The following is an 18,435-nucleotide window of genomic DNA, read 5'->3' on the forward strand; positions in this document are numbered from 1 at the left end:
CAAAGACAAGGGACCATTAAGTTTTAATGAATGTTTATGTAATGAGAGCATTATTTTTATTGAATCATCAACACTAGTTCAGAGACTTATAATAAATGTACTGATATATGTATATACAGCCTTTAGCATAGGCTGTAATCATTTAGCCCAAACAAATCTAATCGTGTTATGTTACTACCATAAAATAAAATGAGCGTGGTTTCCTGGAACTGGAAGAAATGTGAAAGGAGTGTCCTGACGGTAAATGTGATACTTAAGCCAATGCTGAGCTACATTAATCTACAAATATGGAGTCATAATTCTGAAAAGTCATGCTCTTGTCTGTAGATAATAAAGAAACCTTAAACCAAAGCCAAAACTGTTTCCATTAGTATTCATAACAGAGGCAACTCTGAAGGCTATTGCTAATGTGTAGTTTTATTCTTCAGAGGCTCTTGATTCTGTGTATGGAGTTGCTAAATTGGAGGAGAACTATGATAAAATATTTAAAGTGACAAGACTTGTACCCTGCTTCTATGGAAGGAATGGGATAGGCTCCAGCCCTTTCATGACCCTGATATGGATATTTGGAAGAGGATGCATGGATGGATGGATGGATGGATGGATGTTTTACTGAAGATGCAAATGAGATTGTATTGGGAAATTCAATACTGGTGTATTACCCTTAAATGCCACATATAACGAAATTACAGTATGCAGTATGGGAGTGATATTTCAGACTCTACAGGCCTCAGTTTGCATGTAAAATGTTAAAGTTGATGACAGTGCAATTAGAAAAAGACTGGACAAGTATGGCTTGTTTGGAAGGGTTGCCAGGAGAAAGCCTTTCCTTTCTTAAAAGAACATGGGCAGCACACTTTCAGTTTGCAAACTTACAAACCACAAAATCTCTGGAACAAGTCCTTTGGACAGATAAAACCAAAGTGGACATGTCAGGCCATAAAGCACAGTACCAGTGGGTGAAAACCAAACACAGCATATCAGCACAAACACCTCATACCAGCTGTAAAGCATTTCTCTGTAAACAAAAGGTTTGTAGAGACATGTGTAAGGTAATCTGTCCAACAGCTAAAGCCTGGCCTAAATTGGGTCATTCAACAAGATAATGATTCGAAGCACAGCAGCAAATCTACAACAGAATGGCTGAAAAAGAAACGAATCAAAGTGTTACAAAGTACTGAGTTCTGACTGCAACCTGAGTCAAATTGTGGATGTTGTTTTTGAGAACACCTAACTTACACCAATCATTCTTGTGATAGTTTTACTCACGAAGTGTTACCGTTAATCACAAAGACCACTATGTGACTTGAATATGTGATGAAGTAATATAAAGTATGGATTTTGTATGTGAAGTGAGTGTTGCTGCAATTCTAAGTAAATTTGTGGAAGCAATTATGCTTTTTTGTGATGTGAGAAATGATACAAAGGTTGGTTGATGTCCTAAAGTGGATATTTTACCATGATGCAGGATGCACCCATATTTTAGACTAATTGGTAACCTCAGGGGTGTCAGTTAAGCAATTCAGCTACAATTAAAACAGTACGCCATTTCAAATCATTATACCGTATCGGTTTTTAAAATGCATTCAACTATATGAATAATTCCAATACTATAATACTATTTGAATATTTCCAAGTAAAAATAGAATTACTGGAATTCACAGAAATGCATATAGACTTCATGTACATAGCCGACTTTCTGTATTTGATATGCTCAGTGATTTATATTAAAAAATGTAGTAAGTGCAGCAGCATAATGCCAGATAAGTGTTTCCAATTTGTCACACTGCAAAACACCATTAATTTAAAATGAACAATGAGGAGAATATAAATGAGCTCTACCTCTTCATTTGACAAAGGGTAGTGACAAATAAAAGAGATACAGTGTTTTTTCCTGATTATTTTCTTTGTCTTGTTAGATGCAAATTCTGTTAAAAAAAACTACATATAAGAAAAAAATGCATCATTTTTTTAGAATGTAAAAAAAAAATTAAAATATAGTGTTCAGTATGCTCTCTTTACTTCAGTCTTAATCAAAGAGTCCATTGACCTATGTGGAGTGGTTTGTATGAAAAGATGCCTTCATGGGAGCTTTATGAAAACTGATGATTGGGCTTTCTTTCCTCCAGCCTGCAGCTCTAATCACAAATAATACTGGTTAATGTTTGCATTTGTATAAAATGCATAGACTCTGTAATTCCGTGCATGCACATTTAAAAACATACTTTTCAGTGTTCTTGTGTATACCCAGATTCACACAGTGTATCTCATTCTGCATTCTGTAACTGTTGAGGTGGACCTCCAGGTCAGGTCAAGCTGTGGCTCCTGCAGTGCAGAGTTCTGCTGCAGGCCACTAATCTCGCTCACCCTCCTCCTTCACAAGGCTGAAAAGGCTTTAAAACGAGAAAGACCACTTAGCCAGCTCTGTCAGAAAACTGCCAGTGGTTTACAGTAAGAGGCATAGCTGGGGAGGGGAGAGAGAGTGGGTTGAGAGGACTTTCCTTCTTCCATAAAGATGAAAGATTATCCAGATTGTCAGAGATTGTATGCCACTATCAGATGAGGGTATAGCTTTAATGAATGGGGTCTCATCCGACCAAATGAAGTATGGGAGATTAGCTCAAGACTGTCAGCTTGTTTCCATTAAGCCTTTCCAAGCAGGATGGATTTTTTTGGACTTTGAAAGTTAAAATGCCCTCGGTTTTATTAAACGAACGTAAAATTTCTTTCCGAGTTGTGTCTTAAGACTTTTAATTCTTCGTACATTTTCTTCTTGAAGTTATGCAAGCCACTTCATGCTGTCTGCCTAAAAGCAAAAATAACAGATGTAAATATGTAATAAAAATGTGATGAATAAATAAAACCTGCACATACAACAGTTGTATTAGTTTGGCTTATAGAAAGCTTTGACTCCTCAAGCTCATAGTTATAGTTGAAATTCAATTACAACATACAATACAGTATTTTTGAAATATGAACTTTTTTCTCTCTGTTTAGACTGGAAAGCAATGTCCTCAGTTTTATTAAATTTTATTATGCAAATGTTTTTCAACACAATTTAGTGATGTCAAAAAGTGATGATATCCTCGACCTTCAGGGGTGATATCATAGAAAATATCTGATTCACTGTGGCGCCGACCTTTACCTGCCCTAACAAGGACAACCTTGTGTGGATGTGGTTCTGGTAGTGGAATGAGCTTTCCAGATATTACGTGATTGGTTATTTAAATCCCAGCCCGTCCATGAGCTCAAGTGCCCACAAACCAGACACTGAAACCTAAGTTTCTTTCACTGGCAGGCGAGCACGTTGCATGGTGTGCCAGTGTGAAAATGCAAAGTGTTTCACAGAATGTCTCTTGGGTTAAAAGCTGCTACGTCATGGCAGATCATAAGCACTTACATTACCTCACTGGTGTAACCTTAGCATCCCGAATGAAGAATCCCCCCACAAGCAACAGAATGTATAGTATATATTAAAAAATAGGGATTTGTGGTGTGGACAGGCCAAGCCTTAGTAAAAAAAAAATGTCCATGAAGCCTCCAGACAGGCAATTAATCTGTTTATATTCCTGACAGGTTACTCCTGTCCTTAGGGGTTGAACAACACAGTAAAGAGAGTTCTGTCCTTCATTAGCAAACTGATGGCAGTTCATTATTGAGTTTTGTCCTTTGAATATCACCACCACCTTGCAATGCACACAGGTCCTCTATAGCTATGCTCACCTTATGTATGGACTCTGTAGTTGGCAGCCTGTTCCTGCAAAGCTGTCCATTAAATAATGTGGGGGAGACAATGGTTTCCCTTTAAATGGTCTTGGAAACATGCTGTTCCAGAAGGATTTTGGAATTTCTCTTATATAACACTAAAAAATTTGACTTTTTTGTTAATATAAGTATGCAGACACATTTCTAAAGTATTCTAAAAGTATTTCATTATGCACTCCACACTGTATATAAATGCCACTTGTTTTGCACATGTCCAACTACTAACCTCTGTGTATTTTATATATTTTATTTTATTGTTTACTCTGTTTAATTTGTAAAATAGGTATATACACACACACACACACACACGTAGAAAAACATATTTAGTATACACATCCAGTAATGCATACACTCTTATATTGTACATATATTTATTACTCTCATATTTAGCCATTCTTATATTTTGCTTGTTTTATGTTATTGTATTTTTGCACACCTCTGTTGCTTGTGAAGCTCGCACACAAGAATTTCACTCGCATGTACTGTACTAGTGTACCTGCACATGTGATGTGACAATAAAAGTGATTTGATTTGATTTGATTTTTGTTCAACCCACCGTTCCTTTTTATTTATTTTTAAAGAGATTTGACTGACCCGTTTCTGTTCTTGAAACCTCAGAGGTTTTTTTTTCTTCAATAAACTTAGAGGTAGCAATTTTGACAAACGGCACAGCTTCCAAGCAGCACATACCTCCCATTACTAAGAGTCCTGCTGCTGTGAAGTATCCTCAGCTCTATTTTTTTTTAATGGTTATGCAGATGCAGAAGGAAAATTGGCACAGCCAGATCTCCTACCCAACTAGCTCTAAACATATTGTTTTTAAATGCTAATTCCAACTTAGATTTCTACTATGCTTTTTTTGTTCTGTTTTCTCTTTCTTTCTTTGATCCTAACAAGGCTAGTTTTTTGCATAGTTAATGGGTCCTGTTGGAAAAGAAGCACTACTGTTGCTTTGCTAGTAAGTTGAGAGACAAGGAAGCACTTCAACTGGAAAGACAGGGAAGACAAAAAGACAAATTAAAACCTCTGAGAAGAGGAAGAAGTGATACGGAAAGGAAGAATGACAGGCAGCCGTAGAGTCACAAAGACATCAGGTAGGTGAGGCGCTCTGAAAAAGACAAAGACGGATAGAAATAGCCAAAGATGCAAAGACAGCATCACAGAGAAAATGAGGCGGTGGGTGGAAGAGAGAGAGCGAGAGAGATGGGAGAATTTAGAGAAGCAATGAGGAGTGGCTGCGGAGGATTCCTCTATACCTGTGGAGGAGATTAAGGGTCTACATCCAGCGTGATTAATGAGCTGGCCACTGATTGCTCATCCCCAGTCTCCCTCCCATGAATAATCACCACGCCAGCACTCCCAAAGAGAAAGCATGAATTTCTGCATGTGTATATGAGAGAGAGGAAGACAAAGTGCTTGTGTGTACATTAGATATGCAGCACATCAAGAGTATGCATATATGAGAGACATTAAATGAGCAGTATGCATGTACAATATGTGGAAGAGATGTGATATACACAGAATTAACTGAGCGTGCATAGTTATGTCTATATATACACAACATAACTCAGTGTGTCATTGTGCTTTATATGATGTATTTACTAATAGCTGCAGCCCACCTGCAGAGAGCAGCCCTCATATTGAATGCACAGTAAAGCACCAAGATCATTTGTACGCACCGTGGGCTCCCAGTGGGAGATCTGGCTCCCTACTTGCACTGTATAAACCCACTGGTGTCATTATGTTTGGAAGACATTATTACAGTTGATATTGAGGTAGCTCCCCTTATTATTTGTGGTGTATTGTGTGGGGAATGTTGCAAATGAGTGAGGACTGATTAATTGTAATATATATATTGTGTGTGTGTGTGTGTGTGTGTGTGTGTGTGTGTGTGTGTGTGTGTGTGTGTGTGTGTGTGTGTGTGAGTGAATTTAATTTACAATAATGCGCATTTAACTGCTATTCTTGTCACTGAACCTTATTACCTACCTGTGTTTTATAAGTGGAGCTTAAAAGTTTCCATTGTTATAAAGATTTACTTAACAGCTCTACTTACCTTTATTTGTCTTAGTTTGTGTAGTTTAATTATACAGTGTATTTTTAATGCTTACATTTAAAATAGATAAATAATTTTTTCCCATATTTGGGAAATTATTTTGTTATAGTGGTATATGATACTACTAGCACTACTAACAATAATAATTATTTCAGAGTCAACTAAGCAAAATAGAATTTAAGTTGATCATTTTCTGCTAGACTGATATTGTATTACAGAGTTATTGCAAAAAGTATGAATTTATTTATTGCTAAAGGTGTCAAGGCCTTTTTCCTCAATCATGCTGCAGAAGATAACAGGTGGCAGCATGTGTCACTCTGATTGGAAGTGCACTTTGCGGGAGGAAACCTGTGTTTATAAACAGTTTGACACACAAAAAAAGGATTGTGCTTTCTTGCCCGATGGTCTAAGATTGCCTGTTGTCATGATTTATGATTGTTGCCTGGCAACAATCACTAAGAAAATCCATGTTGTTGTCTCTAAAAAAAAAAAAGAAAGAAATAAAAAAAATAATAACCTTAGTGTGCTTAGTTGCTTTGAATCCTTCAAGTTTCTGTGCCTAGTTTGGCAACTTTGCAAGAACATGTAGGAAGTGTGAAGGCTGGCAAATCAAGCCCACTTACTGTAGCAGCTGCTTTTCACTAAGCGATGAGCCTAATGATTAATGCCTGAATCTTAATTTACCAAATGAGTTCGAATGAGGATATTTTTTTTCAAGAGGGTCAAATATGAATAATCAAGTGTGCCGTGCATGTATTTGCATATATAACTCACGACAAGAGCACGATATAGTTGTCATGAGTGACACGTTACCCTGCTCCAAGGCAAGTAAACAATGACTGACACAGAGAGAGAGAGAGAGAGCACTTTGCTTTTTAAGGTATGAAGAGGCTCTGTGAGTGAAAATAAATACATTTATGTTTCTACGATGTGAACAATGCAAAACTGTTTGATTAACACACATTCTTAAAATAAAGTGAGTGTAAAAAATATATATAATCACATTTGTTGCTAAGTTGGTTGTGGTAGTGTGATGGTCTGGGACTGCTTTACTGCTTCAGGATCTAGGGAACTTGCTTTAATTCTTGGAACCATCAGTTCTTCTCTGTACCACAAAATAATGAATGAGAATGTCCGGTCATCAGTTCATGCAATGAAAGTCAAGCACACTTCCACTGATCCAAAACACCACCAACACCAGCAAGTCCACCTTTGAACGGCTGAAAACAAGAATAATTAAATAAAACAACAAAGGTTATGGAGTTTCCTAGTCAAAGTCCAGACTTGAATCCAGTTGAAATACTTTAACATGAGCTTAAACAGGCCGCTCATGCCCTAAAACCCTCCAGTCTGGCTGACAAATGCAAAAAACGAAGGAATCAAGAAGGGGGTAGATAATTTTTTACGGTATTCTCTGCACTCATCGGTGGCCACTTCAGTCGTTTGCCTTCAAGTGGAGAAAAATTTAACTTGTGGGACCCTTGTGTTTAGTGTCAGCTGTTCTTATGGCCGTTGAAGTTGCCAGATGTAATGGACTTTATATGGCCTTTGGTCGTTATGTCAGTTTGAACTGCTTCCTTTGTGGACTGATATTGTAAATTCCTCTCCTCTTCTTTTGGTGCAGCCTTTTAGATGTTGAGCTATTTTTAATTCCAAGCTCTTTTGGTGCAGCAGTGTGCTGTGGCCATTTATGTACCAAAAGTTCTGCTGATTTTCAAGGGATTTGTTTAGAAAATAGATGCTACCAGTGCACATAGATAAATAAATAAATAAATAAATGGAAAGACACGAACGCTTACTCAAGGAATACACCTGGTGCAAATCGATCAGGTCACTCCTGTGATGTCTTTTGCACAGCACCATGTATTATATATGGACTCTTTTATTTCAAAAACTCACACTACTGGATACTCACTGCTGCTCTGGTTTCTGACTTCGTACCCTCTTTACATGTTCCGTGCAACTTAACATGGCTTCCATAAAAATATCAAATGCTATTTTAAGCAATGCAATGTTTCAGAAAAGCACTGTGGTGCATCTGGTATACACTGAGTTGAGCTAGTTGTGGAATTGGATCCAGTGTCCGGATCAGAGTTGGAAGATGACGTAACCACAAAGATTATAAAGTTAATTTCATAGAGATTTTTTATGAAACTGTTTGCCTTCCTTCCCATCCATCCATCCGTCCGTCTATCCATCCATCCAATTTCTGTTTTCTGTTTTCCTCCAGTGAGCCGCTCTGTGCACTTCTTTTCAACAGTAGCCTTTCGATCACCAGCCCACAATAATTTCTACCTCCCACTTCTGTAGATATCATTGTTCTCAAGCTTGTGAAATACTGACTTTTTTGCCTTCTGTCATTTGATGAGGTATTGTTGAAGTCTGTATTAAAATTTCACTCGGATTGTGCTTTGGGCAAAGTCTAAAACTGGGTGCACTCTTTTTAAAGTCAGTGAAGAGACTAAATTTTAGAATGGTGCATCAAATTAAGGAGATTCAGTTAAGATAATCGCATTACAGAATATTCTGTTTTCTAATAAAACACTGTTGAGAATTTCATGTCACAATAATTCAAAACGTTTCATCATTTGATTCTACTCTAATTTTAATAGTGCTCCCTTTTACTTGTGTGAATGCTGTCTAGGTCAAAACAATGAGGAAATAAAACTGAAATGTAAAAGGACTTTCTGATGTTTGGTGGGCTATCTTGTTAGCAAGTCATTTCAAACTAGAATGTGTCATAACATGATTACAGTTTGTGGGACACTGAAATTTTGAGGCTGTTCAAACAGTGGTTTGGTACAGACGGGTGGTGGAAAAAAAATCAAACCCTTGACCTCTAAAGTGATGGCGTTATGCTCTCAGTGTACCATTGGCCCACTCACTCGCAGAGACTCATAGAATCATGGCACACAGACACGTGGTATGTCATGGTTCAGCGTCTCATTTCACACTTTAAATTAGCTGGAGGAATGTGGAATATTTTCTCTTCTTACCTACACTTAGCTACGTAGACATTGTTTGAAACACAAATTAAGTAATCTAAACAAAACTTTGCATAATGTGTGTCTGTCAGCTTATTTTGTGCTTTCTAGGCCTACTCGCATGGCTTCTCACGTCCCACTCCTTCCCCTATAACCCTGATTCGATATGTCTTTATCTTCTTGCTGTGCACCTCACCACCTCCACTGTTCCATCTTCGGACTTATCCTCTAAGAAAGACATTCGACTTCTCTGCTTTGTGGCCTGATATCTTAGTGGTCTCATAGAAGTAGGAAGGGACAACTCTCTGAGTTGCATTGTTGAGCTTGCCCTAGGAGCTCTTCTACGTGCTCAGCATCAAATTGTTCTCACACACACGCACAATGTACAGTTTTACATCTTTAAATTCATTGCCTTCTTTCATCGTAGATTTTTTTTACTTGGTTTTCTATTGGCATTTCATCTCAAGTTCCCATGTTTCTTTTCACGTTTGTTTTATTTTCTGGTTTAAACCCTTGTTTCTGTATTTGTTTCTTGCAGTATTTGGCCTCACTCCTTCTCTGTTCTCTCACTCCTTTTATTTTTTTTATTCATGTATATCCCTCCTGAGCTTGATACAGGAAACTTCCCTGTCAGCTGATCCATAGCTCGGTTAGCAGGGATGATCGATCAGAGGAGCTCCTGAATTCCCCAGAGTGTCAATTACTAACTTACATATACGTTAGGAGCTATTTTGGTAAAAAGGAAGGGAGTGTAGGAATCATTAACTAGCTAATGTCATGACAACCTTTCCCAGTCAGCCGGGGCAGAGTGGGCACTGCCTGTGGATATGCAATTTGTCTGGGTCATTTGAGAACAGGACAGAGCATGGGAGGAGTTTTTTAAAACCGATTGTTATAGGGTCCCACAAAAGGCAGAAATAATGTTCATAGTTAAAATAAACATGGGTGTAATTCATTATCCTGGGACTGGATGTTTTTAAAGTGCACTTTGAAGTGGCAACTGAGGCTTAATCGTTGGCTAGATTTTTAGCTCTTTTTACTTCAAGCACAAATAAATAGTTATATATTTTCCTCCCCAAGGTCAAAATTGACATTGTTCTGAAATTACAAAAGCAAATGAAAAAACAAAGAAAAAAAAGCTTATACATTGTCAAACTCACCAAAATTTAAACCATAAAAATAGTAGAAACACAAAGTTGTCTCGCTTTGTTCCACATTTTTCCATTAAATTCAGGGATTGATTGCCTGTTTGAGTTTTATGCAGGTAAAGATGAACATGTGATGACATAGTTAAGGTTTTTAAACGAAATATAGATGTTGCATTAAGCAACAGTAAGCAACCAACAGCAAACTGTGCTAATATGTATTTTTTCCAAGGCACAGCCCATATTATTTCTGTATTTTTGTTGGAAAAGTTTAAAAACTATTTACAACCTCAGTGCATGCAAGCAAAAGGATTCACTTCTGGCTACCTTACCCAGAATAAGGGCATGTCCCAGATATCTGCGCTGGAGTAAAACTATTAGTTTTATACATGTATACTGATGATAATACAGAGATGTACTGGGCCATATTTCACAAAGCAGGTGCAATGTAAACTCTGAGTTTGTTAACCTTGAAATTAGGGAACCTCTGGGTTTCTGGATTAATCAGTCGCCAGTGTAAGAACAGAGACTGTGATTACATCACAGATTTATTATCAGCTCAGAATCAAATCAATAGGCTGCATCTTTCTAACTCTGTAACTCTGTGGACAGAGCAGCTAAGTTATAAGCCAATTCCCTAGCACTGAAACATGTAGTGTCAATCACTGTTTAAATAAAGCTTATATATATGAAGCTTTAGACACATAACATACTAATCAACTACCAACCACTCGTCATGTTGGAATGATTGACACTGATGGAAAAATGTCTGTCACAGTTGGCGATTGGAGATTATGTGAACATTTGAGGGAATATTTGTCTGAAATGACTAAAACTGGACTAAATGTAGTTTAAAGTGATTTTTAAAAGCAGGCTGCAGACAGTTTGATTGTATTCTGACTGGATTTCATGTTGAAATATGCTGGCATGTTGTAATACACTTATTAAATCAAGGAACATTTTAAAAGGTCCGATGTCTGAAAATTCAAAGTGAAAACCTCAGCATATTTTCCACTGAAAATCCCCGAAATGAGTCTTGCTGGGTTTAAATAATATGGCAGGCCAACAGAAAACACATCTTTTCTGTTCGATCGATATTTCTCTTTGGTTTCTATTGATACACATTCATGTTCATTAGTCAACTGTATTAAAATGGAGGCTCTTCTCTCTTTTGTTGTCCTGGTGAGTCGTGTTATCGGAGCTCCATTAATAATGGCTTTCTTTCTCTACTCACAGATGAGTTTAAGTCAGGGTCAACATACTTAGAATTGATTGAACCAACTCTGCTGAGTCTTTCTGTTTATAGCTAGGCTCTGAGTTTGTTCAGAGTGTGTTCTGTAATAGGTCCATGGTCTGATTCAACTCCATAAACAGGCTTAGGTCTTGGAACAATACAGCTCACCTAATATGATCTAAGATGTATTCTACATGCAGGTCAAAAAAGAAAACAGAAATCATAAAACACAAAATGTAAAACACTGACCCTTTCAGCTATCAGAACTTAGTGACTCTGATATTCAGATTTATCTTTCTTTATCCTTTCTTAATTTAGCAACTGGTGAAAGAAATTTTTTTTTCTTTTTTTAAAATTTATATGCATGCATGTTTGCAGTAACCTATCCATCCTAAATTATGAATTTTGTCACGGAAACTCAACACAAACTCCATTTGCCTTACTCACACGTGCACATTGGATGCCTGTGTTGAATGTAGTGCGTTGACCTCCTGTAGACTAGTCCACAAATTTAAGAAGGCTCACTAAGGGTATTGTCTTCACTTCACTTCACTTCATTTTAAGCATATGTTGTATTGGAGAAAATGATGTTTAAATATACTGCTTTATCCGTATCATTACCTGCTCAGTCTTAGGGAGTTTGGGGGCCTTGATACATGAATTTGGGTCCAGTTTAAATCAGATTTTCCAGCAGATGTTGTGCCTGAGTATCACATTTCAGTTCTAATGTTGCTTTAGTTTTTACCTCTCAGGAAGAAAAGGCTGATGGGATATTGTCGTCACCCCAGCATGCAGGCTTGGCATAGACACCCAAGTTTGTTCAGGCCATAACTTGAGAAAGAAGCACCCTAGGATTTTCAAACTGATATCATGGGTGCAAGTTCCAGTGTTAATGGCCTCCAACTCAAGGTCAGAGGTCAGGTTTTCTAAAAATCTTGTGAATGCAATAAATCAAGAACAAGGTGACGTAGGGTTTTGAAATTGATACCTTAGGTGCATCTAGTATTTTATTATTATTATTATTATTATTATTATTATTATTATTATTATTATTATGATGTTTTGGTACTTCATTACCTTTTTTTATGTACAGTGGTCCATCGCTATAACGTGGTTCTCTCGGCCCCGCTGTTTCGCAGATCTATTTTGGTGCAATTTTGCATGCTTTTTTCCCTCTTACAGCGCATTGTGTTGTGCGTCCTGATTGGCTGTAGACCACTGTCAATCAATCTCATGCCGTGTCTCCTGCACGAATGCATTCAGCTTGTCAAATTTACATAAATCTTCGATCGCTAGCAGTGTGTTTTTAATTTTTTTCACCAACAAACACAACAATGTCGACGAAACATTTTGCACCGTCAAAGGCAACCGCAGGTGCCTTTGGTTTCTATAATACTGGACTTATTTTTCTACAAAGGTTTGAACTTTGAGAGTGTTTAGACAAGAGAACAGTGTGAAAATGTTCATGCCTGTCTAAGAAAAGTGTAAGAAGTGTGCAGTGGGGGGTTTTACAGCCTTAAAGCATCTATAATAATTGTAAAAAATAAAGCTGGCTACTTCGCAGATTTCACCTATCGCGGGTTATTTTTAGAACGTAACTACCGCGATAAACAATGGAACAATGTATAGACTTATTTTGTGTGCATCACTGTATGTATCGTTTGTACTGAGCGATCTTGGGCAAAAGAGATTTAAAGTCTCTAGAGTGCTGTGTGGTTTTTCATTCTGGTTAAATTACAGTCAAATTAAAAAACAAAAGTAATTCTGGGGTCTTATAATGTGAAACCGTGGCTCTGATCCTGATCTGATAAATTAATTCAGCTCTGCCTTTTAACAAGTCCCTGTTAGTCGATGTGCAAAAGTGACCATAGTAACACCTCATGCCAAATGGTCTGTCAACACGGGGGGACCTGTCTGATCAAGCAGCTTCACAAGTTGCTGAAGGTGTTGTGAATGAGGAACAGCATTGCTTTTCAAAGCAAGAGTGGTGAAAAGTGGGGTCTGCCTGTGAACATAAAACCAAAGTTGCAATGTGTGACTGTCATCTAAAGCTCATTAAAGGTGTCTATTTCCTTTAACTCTTCAGAAGCCAACTTTCAAGTATCTAAAGACTTTAATTACAGCTTAAAACATTAAAAATAATATTCATTAATGACTCACCTAGACTCATTTCCATTGGAAAATGACATTAAAGCAATCATTATGATTTGTAATTATTATTATACACCAATTTTTCCCCTTGCACACAAAGGCAGAGGTTTTTCTGTCTCTTCTTGGTCTCTTGACTGTAATCTCAGCAGGTTGAGTAAGGATGGGCTCAGAATTAATTTCACGGTGTCACGATTAATTTCACAACTAGTCCGTCTTTCATAGGTCTTTTTTTTTACCATGGTGTTTCTGACAGACATTAAAAGTGATGACTAATATATCAGCCGCAATGTTAAAAGTTTAGATTGACCTCATATGATGATGTTTTGACAGAAACATCTAAACACATTTTGGATTGACGGTGCATTTTCTATTTGATTTGGTTTGCAAACAGCAAGGTAACTGCCTTGCTTTAGGGTTTCGAAGGTTATCTTTTCACCGCTGCCATATTGCTTTCTGACAGGATGGATTGAAGGTATTCATTCCAAAACGAGATAAAAACAGTGCTATCTAAAATTCACCAACCTATACCTGATGTAGTCCTCAAACAGAGAAGATTTAAGTACACAAACACAGCATACTAGTGCAACCAGTTTTCTTATTTTCCCCTTTTCCTCAGTACGCAGTTAGTTCTTATAGCAAGAATTTGTCTGTGGAATTAAACTGATTACAAACTTGGAGTTAACAGCCTCAATATGCAGTTATGCTGAAAAGAAAGAACATCCTAATCCATTTTCTGGTTGTATCTATTAGGACATATCACGTCATCTGGTCTTTATTAAATTTCAAATTATTTAAAACCAAACTCTAGTGGACAACAACTCGTGACAAATAACAAAAACTGCCAAAATGAAGAAATAGAGTCTGAAAAACTAATACACACCGTGATTTAGGAGCTTGTGGAGACGCCTTTGGCAGCAACAAGTTGCAGCAATTGTTTTTCGTATGATTTTATCAGTACCTCGCATTGATTTGGAGGAAAATTTGCACACTTTTGTTGTGCACAGCTCTCTTAAGGCTACAGGACGTCAGCCAGGTTAAGGTTTCGACTTTGGCTCGGCACTTGCATCACCTTGATTATTTTTTGTTTTTAGCTGATTTGCTGCTGTGTTTGAGGACCAGATCTTTGATATTATATCTTGATAAGGAAATCTACGAGTGTGTGTTAAGTCAGTTACTACAGACTACAGTTTATTGCTTGTTTAAACTGTAGCTGTTCTGCACATAATTCATATTAATTACATTTCATAAATGAACATGGAGACTTTTTAACTCTACCCTTAAATAATGTATTGATGGTTGCGTCTGTCTTAAGAGTGAGCATTCATTGCATAAACACACAGCAAGCTACACGGGTCTTGCTTCCAATGCACTGTATTAAATTCAGTGTGAGCAGTGGTCTACTTGAAATTCACTGTACCACCTGAAATCACCCCTCCAAGCCATGTCAGATCAATGCATTTCATCCCTCATCTGTCCACATGGCACTCAAAGCCTGTTCTGCCACCCAAATTACTGATCTGCTGAATTATAACTTTGTTGGACCTGGCAGTGTACTGTACCCAAGGCATTCTGAAATATCACTGACAGACCGAGCTGTCAGCATGGATATATCTATCATCTGGAGAGCTATGTGAAACAGACAGCTAATATCCCGGGGTCTTTTACAACAGGGTTTGTCACAGTCGGATTCCAGACAAGCAAGTTCCCCAACAAACATTTCAAAGTCTCTTAGCCATCTCGTTGAAGTCTGTTTGGACAATGAAATATTGTTCCTGGTGGATGTCAAAATGGCGATTTGTTGTGATGCTGGCCTCACCACTGTTATTCAGTCAGGAATTTAGGAGTGTTCTAGTCTTTTTCTTCATGTAGGTCTATGTGTTATGATGCTGCATGTTATGATAGATTAAATACATGGAGAGGAAGATGAAGTTAGGAAACTTTAATCATTTTTTTTCTCTACAAGCATTCGGATAGCTGTGATAGCAAAATGTCAGGTGTGTAAAAATATGTCATCACACTAAGTTTAGTTTATTCTTAATCAGTTCCTCAACATTTTTTTGGATCTAAAAGAAGCTCCATGGCAGGCAGATACTTTCAAGTTTGTAATGCTTCACTAATTTTAGCAGCTGCAATAAATAAATGACACTACTGTCAAAGTCGGGCAGTAACGCGCTGAATAACAATTACACTAGAAACCACTGTTAGATGCCACAGAACATGAAAGAGAATATCCATAAATCTATTGTTCACTAATATTGATAGAAAAAGTAAATGAATTGCAATGGTGTCTAAATAAATGTTGCTTTTACATAGGTAAAATGGTAAATGGACTCAAATTATTCCTTATATTTAACTATATTAACTACCTTATATTTAGCAAAGTTTAACAATTAAAATATGCTAATTCGTCTGTAATATTATGTGATTACATTTGGTCTTTAGCGTCATCAGGGATTCCAGTAATAGTATTTTTTGTGTGTTTTCGCATCAGTGTATCCTCAGTGTGATACCCTTTCTATAACTATTTCAGTGCTGCAAAGTCATGTAACAGGATCAGTTGATAAAATCGTGTGTGTGTGTGTGTGTGTTACACATGAGGTGATTAGCTGATTGTTGCTCTCAGTTGGCTCCACTGAGATTTTTGTCAGGTATCTGTGTTACTTACATTTATTGAATTGTTTCCTGAGCCAGTATTGACGTGGGATCACGTATCATGTCAGTTGTGACTCAAATGAATTGCAGATACACATAATATCTTTTGGCAGCAGGCATACATGCATCAACTTTAAACCGATACAAAAACTGGAAAGCAAATGATGAGGTGGTGTGGTGCAATACAGGCCACACAATATATTTAATAGTTTAAAATACACGTTTCATGTTATAACATATCCCATGACCCAGACTACATTTAAGACAGTACAAAGTATATGATGAAGCTTTTGGATTCAAAGTCTTACTGGGACCATGTAGATTTGGTGCCTGGCCACACATCTTGGCGACAGATACTATTTATAGCGCCAGCGGGAACAGAGAAGAATAATTCTTAATTTGCCGTAAAGGTGAATTGAATTGGACGGCCATTTCAATGAACATAAATTTCCCTTAATGAGAAGAATGATATTTGGCTGGCTGCGTGTCCTCTGATATGTGGTCTTTCTTCATACTGCATATCCTTCACAGCCGGACAGCTGTTTATCCTCCTCGGTCCACTTGTAATGAGATGAATGCTTAGAAATGTGTTCAGCTTGGCTATAGTTCCAATTCATCAGCACTCATTCAGATTTGTGATTTTTCTCGTTATTTCTCCATCTTCCCCTTTTTCTCAATCCTTTCTTCTTACTGTTGTCTCTTTCTCTGCCAACCGCAAATTATTTTCCTTCATGCTCTCATTTGAACAGAGGTTGTCCAGCTGAGCCTGGCCGAGGACCAGCGAATCAGCGTCTCCACAGTAACAGTGGGCCTAAGTGCAGTCCTCACCTGCGCCATCCAGGGGACGCTGCGCCCACCAGTCATCTGGAAGAGGAATGGCATCATCTTAAACTTCTTGGACCTGGAGGACATCAATGTGAGTTCATGTCTTTTTCCTTGGTTGATGTAATTATTTGTGGTTGTTGGTGCGCAACTGCAAACTACAAAACTACAAAGTCAAGTTGCTGGTTCTTTATGGCTATAACCAGTTAAAAACTGAGGTTGTTTGATTTTTATTGGCGGATAAGGTTTTGTACATAAACTGCTTGTGTAAGTCAGGTATTATATATGGAAGCCGTTTCCACCACTAAAAAAAAGAATCCATAATTCAAAATTTTGAGTTGTTTTCTTGAAATTTTGATTTATTAACTCGAAATTTCGAGTTAGCGCTGCCAATCAGTAATCTATGTGAATGACGTCATTTCCTTGTTACCCGGAAGCTGAAGCCCTCAGCTACAAATGCTACAGCTAAGCTACCAGTATTATAGCCAATCATGAATGCACAGATTGCTGAGTATTTTCAGCGTGGCTTCACAAATGATGAAATCCTTGTGTTATTAGCTGAATCACATGGAGTTGCTATCAGCACACGTACTCTCAAAAGTGCCAGTTTGTTGCAATCTGGTTTTGAGTGCGCATTCCTCTGTGCCATATCCTTCCGGGTAACAAGAAAATGACGTTATTCACGTAGATTACTGATTGGCAGAGCTAACTCAAAATTTTGAGAAAATTACTCAAAATTTTGAGAAAATAACTTGAATTTTTGAGTTATGGATACTTTTTTTGTTTCTTTTTTTAGTGGTGGAAACGGGCTTCCATAATTATAAGCTGTTGTAGTAGAAGCAAGCAAAAATTTACAATCTGCTTTGTTTCTTCTGACCATAGATACAAATATTTGATTCTTCAACTGCCAGTTAATTAAATGTCTTTACCATCTATAGTTGCCAACTTTCTGTTTGCTGTGTATCTACTGTTGAAAATGAGGTTGAGAGTTCTATGAGCGATCTGTGTAAATATAAAAACATACTAGTAAAACTGTGCTGGTTAAAATTCCCAGGCACTCATGAGGAAACTCTCTACAATTACATAAGTCCTGTAGTTACCTTATAAAACATATTTATCAGTCTTGACATCGACTTAAATAGAATGCACACGCACAACCTTAAAGCATGTGAGCGTGTTTGTCTGCCAAAGGTTCCTCTGAGTGGATCGCCTAATTAATATTTGGTAAACTTCAGCAGCATGGGGGCACAGTCGGGGGGCTCTTCACATGGATTGAAACCAGAAAGTCTATTAACACTTTTTAAAATTAGAAAATCACATCGCTGCTGTAAAAGCGTTAAGAGTTCTGGGAGTTTTTCAGTTAGTCTCTAATCACTAGCATATTGTTTTCTTTTTGTATTCACACACTGCTTGTGGTACTTATAAAATGCTCATCGGGGATCTGAAATGTTGGAAGGTGTGCAGAGAATCCCGTGCTCTTCATTTAACGGAACCTCTTATCATGCGACCCCACCTAATAATCCACCAGCATCTGAGAAACCAAAACAGGGCAGGATGGGGACGAAAATCAAGGAGAGGAATTAAATAAAGAAAACAACGATTCCCTCGCACCCTCCATGAAATGGT

At 37.5% G+C, this 18,435-nt stretch overlaps 1 protein-coding gene across 1 annotated transcript in view; it reads left to right on the forward strand.

Annotated features, from left to right (window-relative positions):
• Positions 1 to 18,435, forward strand: part of fstl4 (follistatin-like 4) — a 200,932-nt gene that overhangs the window by 147,449 nt on the left and 35,048 nt on the right. The window contains exon 7 of the mRNA XM_005727726.1: positions 16,737 to 16,903. Coding sequence (XP_005727783.1) covers positions 16,737 to 16,903 — 167 coding nt within the window. The remainder of the gene's footprint in view (positions 1 to 16,736; positions 16,904 to 18,435) is intronic.

This window comes from Pundamilia nyererei, unplaced genomic scaffold (genome assembly GCF_000239375.1).
Source record: "Pundamilia nyererei isolate P.nyererei 1_Seehausen unplaced genomic scaffold, PunNye1.0 scaffold00026, whole genome shotgun sequence".
In the NCBI taxonomy this organism is placed as follows: Eukaryota; Metazoa; Chordata; class Actinopteri; order Cichliformes; family Cichlidae; genus Pundamilia; species Pundamilia nyererei.